General features: G+C 52.0%; 1 protein-coding gene across 2 annotated transcripts in view; it reads right to left on the reverse strand.

The window, feature by feature from the left end:
- Positions 1-5,796, reverse strand: part of LOC113977016 (tyrosine-protein phosphatase non-receptor type 11-like) — a 40,895-nt gene that overhangs the window by 17,128 nt on the left and 17,971 nt on the right. For both annotated transcript variants that reach the window (XM_027702774.1, XM_027702775.1), the window contains exon 2: positions 2,477-2,599. In XM_027702774.1, the coding sequence (XP_027558575.1) occupies positions 2,477-2,599 (123 nt within the window). The remainder of the gene's footprint in view (positions 1-2,476; positions 2,600-5,796) is intronic.

Here is a 5,796-nt window from a genome sequence, read left to right on the forward strand (position 1 = left end):
CCACGACCTGGCCCTGGGTTCTGGGGAGATTATTCCATCCTCTGCTCCTCTGCTTTTAATTTCCATCCCTTGGCTGCAGGGAGCGTTAAGGGCATTAATTGGCTCGATTTATGGCCAAAACAATGTTGTTATTAAACATTTACTGCAACCCTGAGGTCTCCCTGTGGTAGGAAGTGGTCCAACCCCCCCTGACAATCCAACTCTCCCTTTCTCCCCCCACTCTCTTCTTCCTGCACACAGAGAAAGCAGAAGGGGGTAAAGAAATAACAGCAATAATGGGATTGTTCTGGGGCTCCACGGGGATGCCACGTTCCATCCCCTAAATTCTTTGGGTGTCCCATCCTGACCTGCAGTAAAGATGTTTCTAGACCCTTCTTTCTGCTGTGACTCCATCCTTGGGGTGCCCTGCACGGGGATGCCACGTTCCATCCCCCTCAGCTGGCAGAGCCCAGCAGCAGAAACACACTTCCCAAAGCCTGGGGGGGACAAAGTTAGGGAGCAAAACTGTGCCAAGCCCTGGCCTGAGCCCCCCACTGAAGGCAGCAGTGCAGGATGCAGGGGTGGGAAGTGGTTTGGCCACGCTGCTGTTCCAGGGTGATCCCGCTGCTCCCTGGGGCTCTTTCCCCATCAGGACCCCGTTGCACACCACAACCTGCACTGCCCTGGCTGGGCAGGGGCTGGCAGAGCTTCCCTTCACCCCCACACACCCCCCTGACTCAGGGAATCACGTGGGAAGGGGCTCTGAGCTCACGGGGGCATCACCCCCCCCCTCACACACACGTATTTCCTCACCAGGAGTTTATTTTCCATTCTAATTAGAAGCACTTCCTGCCTCTCTCATTAACTCACAGCCACTGCTGATGGGGAGATTACAGGGGAGCCAGTGAGGTCACGCTCCCCACCCAGCCAAGGCGCAGGAAAACCTGGAATTCTTCCCTGGAATTCTTCCCTTTCCACCGTGAGAGGCTGTGGGCAGTCAGAGAGCCCTGGGAGGGGCAAAGGGGTTGGACTTCTGGGATGGGTCCCCCAGCACTAAAGGGAGCACTGAAAACATCAGGCAAGCTGCAAACCCTCTTGCCAAGCTGAGAAAGGACAGCCCTGGGCAGAGAGGGTGAGAGGAGGGCAGGGTCAAGGGACAGCTGGAAAAGGGAGAAGAAATTTCAGGCACTATTTCAAAGGTATCTGTATTGTCTCCTTTGAAAACCTTTTATTTCTCAGAAAGGAAGAAATATATATATATATAGAGAGAGAGAGAGAGAGAGAGACCTGTCCAGTTCAGAGATTAAAAAAAAAAAAAAAAAAGAGCTTTGTCAGGATATAATTCTAGATGAGAATAATAACACATTGTTCCACCTTTGTCACAGGGAAAGGGGGAAGATAACTGCCCCAAGAGGGGTTTAATCCAAGTGGTTAAGGCAGCAAGGAGAGGGGAAAAGCAGAGCAGCAGCTCCCACAGCACAGGGGGAGAGAGCAGGGCCCAACCACACTCCTGGGAGATGAGGAGCATCCCTCCTGGGAGAGGAGCATCCCTCCTGGGAGAGGAGCATCCCTCCTGGGAGATGTGCATCCCTCCTGGGAGAGGAGCATCACTCCTGGGAGAGGAGCATCACTCCTTGATGTGCCATCAAGATGAGATTCAGCCTCCTCCCAGGTGGAAAAGCTCTGCCCAGCCTGTCCTTTGCACAGAGTTTCTCCCAACACAGCGTCGGGTCAAGGGATTTATAAACTCTCTGGAGTCTCCTAAACAAAACGAGGGTTGTTTGAACTAAACAGAAGCTGCCACAAGAGAGAGAGGCCCGTGTTACAAAACAGGTCTGTGTGCAAGTGCCTGGGGAAATTAGCTCTGCTGAGCTAATTCCCTGCAAGGCACCAGCTGGAAGGTGCTCATGGAAAGCTCAAGCCTTGAACCCACTGCTTTTCTCTCAGGGACTCACTGGGGGATGTCACTCTTTAGCTTTTCACTTCCAGAGAGTTCCTCCCGGTGGTTCTGCTCCACTGCATCCCTTGATGCCCCTCAGGGCTTCCAGTCACAAAGACCACTGACAGAACTTCCCTCCTGCCATTGCCTTGGTCCCAAAGAAAACAGGAGCATGTTGGAGGTGATCTTAAAGGGATTTAAGCTGTGGTGAGGCTGGGCAGCAGCTCACCCTCCTCTGAGGGTGATCCTGGGGATCCCTCACAGACACAGAAAACAAGTCTCTCCCAAAGGCAGCTGCATTTAGATCCTTTGGAATCGCAGTGAGAGGGTTCATCCCTGCTGGGACTGAACGTACTCTTCCCTCCTCTGGCAACAACATGGAAACCCGTGCCAGGAGCCCAGCCCTGGCAGGACAGGGGCATGTGCAGCCCACAGAGATGAACAAACCAGAGTGTGGCTCCTGGCACGGCCTCTGCAGCGACGGGGAGAGTTCAGGGAGCCTTTGGCTTCCCAGAGAGGTGGCCTGGAGAGCTCCATGCAGCCCCTTGCTCCTCTTACCTGACAGAGAGAGTGAAGTCCCCGGGGTTGCTCTTGCTGGGGCGAGCCAGGAAGCTGCCATGGACACCCCTGGTGAGGAGGAGCTTCTCGGCCTCAATCCCACTGATGTTGGGATGAAACCACCTGCAAAGGGCAGAAGGGACACGTGAGAGGGTGATTCACCGTTTTTCCACCTGCAGGCACAGTCTGGTCCTGTCCATCTCCTCGCCCTCCTGCCACGGAACAGAAAAGGGAAATACAGACAGTTCACCCCGAGGGGGAAAATGTTTCATCATTTTCTGTGCTACTTTAATGTAATCTTTGTATTTTAAGCGTCATCAAACCACCTCCTGATCTAATTTCTGCGCTATCAGTCTCCATCAAGTTCCCTTGATCACAAGAACTGGTGTTTCCCCAGGCTTTAATGAGTGCTAAATATGCACATTACACCAATGATTCCCCACGTGGCACCGGTTTTACGGCTCCTTTTTTTTTTTTTTCCCCTCCAGAAGCTGCTGAAAATCCACTTTTCTAAATGCCAGGCTCTTTTGAGTAATCTCACAAGTCCCACACAGAGCACCCCAAAACGAGAGGCACTCGATTCTGAAAGTATTGCTCAGCTTTAGGTCACGCTCCAGCAGACACTGATGGAATATTCCACGTGAGCAAAGAGGAGATGAGCCACAATTAACTCTAAATTAACGTTATTTAGAGTATCTTTGGGGCAGCACCAGCTGCAAGAGAACTGGCTGCACAGTCAAACCCCCCTTCAGAGGAAAGGACAGTGTTTTGGGAGTCCCTGGAGGTTGGACAGGTCTGAACTAAACAACTAAAAACTGCAAGATTTAGCATTCCAAGCAAGTGGAATGTGGATTTTCAGGAGGAGAATATCTGGAAGCATTTAGGAAGCTGGTTTCTGGGATACAGCTGCCCCTGGGTTGGATTTAACCAACACAGTCCCCCCCTCCCCAAAGGGTTTGCAAGTTTATCTCAGAGAAATAAATGCCTGTGTTAGGAAATACAGCCAAACCCACCCTACAAACAGAGAGTGTGTTTGTCTCCGAGGTACACACAGAGAAAAGGTCAAGAAATGTCACCATCTCCTCCACAATTTGGGATTTCCTCCCCGCCACCACAAGCCAAACAGTTTTGACTGCAGATCCCTGGATTTCTGCAGGAGGAGAGGTGTGTTAGGGAAGGGCCCTGGAAACAGATGGTAAACAGGAATCCCAGCCTTTCCAAGCCTCTATTCCTGACATCCCACAAGTGCCACCCTTTCATAAACCCGCTGTCTGCGGGGCCAGCACTTAACTGGGCCCCAGAGCTGCTCCTGGGAGGGGAAGGAATGCTCTAATGGGGCTTAATGGAGCTCAGGGACACCCCAAGGCTGCCAGAGGCCACACACAGCATTCCCACTGAATGCTAATGGCAGTAAAAGCAGCATGGTAGGGAAAAACCTAAGGAAATATCTCTGGTAATGAGAGTGGGATGAGAGCTCTTGCAGATATGGACACAGCAGCTCTGGGAACATCCCAGTCCGTGTGACAGTGTCCAAACCCCTTCAAAGGCTGCCCAAAACCCCCCCATGGAAACCCAGGTTGTCCTGGGATGCTCAGCTGGAGTCAGACCTGTGGGATGCTGAGAACAGACACTTCTGTCAGTGCCAGGAGAGGGCAGAGGTGAATATTCCAGCAGCCAAGGCACTGGGAGGCCACAAGGAACAGCCAACAGGGACAAAAGGACCTGATGTCCAACCTCCCTCCTACCTGGGAGGGCCACAACCCTCTTCCCTTCCCACTGTTGGCCACAGCCACAAAATCGATTCACAAGTCCCTTTTCAGCCTCTTTTTCTCAGTTTTCAACATTCCAAGAAGGAAAGCAACTTAAAGAGGATCCAAATTAGATCCCCACCCTAGGAAAAAAAAGTCCATTGTTAATATCAGGCCATGTTTTGATGTCAGCAAATAATAAGCATCAGTGGGTCACTCAGGCAATGGCTTTTTGCAGGACTGGGTCACCCCTGGAGAATCCCTGGAAATAAAAGTGGGGATCCAGGTAAATCAGACACAGGTACCTCCCTCTCTTCAAAACAGGAGCAACATTCCAGCAAAGCCCTGGAAAAGGGACTCTTTCTCCACGTTAAAAATTTATCAAATAATTTCTCTTTAATTACTAAAGAGTCATCGTTTCCATGCACTATTAGTCATTTCCTCCCTCACATGAGCAGGAATGCTTTCTTCTGCTGGAATGCATCCCTGTGCTCCTGTCTGGGGATAAAACAGAATAAAGAGTTGAGCAACTCTGTTACACCCTTAAGAAACCCATAAAACAAGGCAGTTTTAAAAGCCTGTCTGGGAATCCTTCACTCTAAACAGCTCCAGGAAACATCTCATGAAGTGGATAAAGGATAAAAAGCACCGTATCCAAAAGGATACTACAGCAGTGGAGCAGAACGTGGCACTGGGGAAGCAGGGTGCCAGCATCCTGATCCAGAGGAACCCTTGGAAATGACTGTCTGAGGTGCCACAGGGGGATCCAGCTCCCAGCTGTGCTGGGATGACCCTTTAACCAACAGGTAAACAACAAAGTTCCTCAGTGAGGCCCCAAAGGAGATGGAAGGGAGTTATTCCAGACCACCACCTTTCCTTTCCCCTTCTCTCCCAAAAGCAGCACAGAAGAGGAAGGTGCCAAAGTGGGTTTGAACTCGATGATCCTTGTGGGTCCCTTCCAGCTCTGGATATTCTGTGATCCCATGGACACAGTGGCTGCTGAGCCTCACAGAGCAGCAGAGCCAGGATGTCTCCCCAAATCCTGCCCAGAGGAGAACAGTCACCACAGAACACGGGAAAGCCACGGTCACAGGGCTTGGGGACAGCACATGCCCTGGTTCTGGGGGTGACCAGAGCAGCCAGCCCCAGGTGCACGTGCCCTGGGTTTGTAGGACAGTTCAGCCCCAAGTGAGCAAGAGAATTTGGAGCATCTGGAATGGTAAAACTTCCCTGTGTTTGGCTTGGAGAGGATCGAAGCAAATATGGCTCAAGAGGCTCCGTGTGTGGTTCAGCACAGGCTCCGATCCAGCAGCTCAGGAACTGGGAGAGGATGGGATCGACCACCACCAGAGCTCCCTTCTGCTCTGCTCCAGCCCCCCAAAAGCAGCCAGGAGCTGGGGGACAATGCTCACAGCAGATGCTGTCGAGGCAGGGCAGGCAGAGCCCCAAATCCCCAACAGAGTCACCCCACCTCCCTCTGCAGTGAGGAAAGGCAGGATGGATCCAGGAGGATGGATCCAGGAGGATGGATCCAGGAGGATGGATCCAGGAGGATGGATCCAGGAGGATGGA

This window comes from Neopelma chrysocephalum, unplaced genomic scaffold, assembly GCF_003984885.1.
Source record: "Neopelma chrysocephalum unplaced genomic scaffold, ASM398488v2 Primary Assembly neopelma1_196, whole genome shotgun sequence".
NCBI lineage: Eukaryota > Metazoa > Chordata > Aves > Passeriformes > Pipridae > Neopelma > Neopelma chrysocephalum.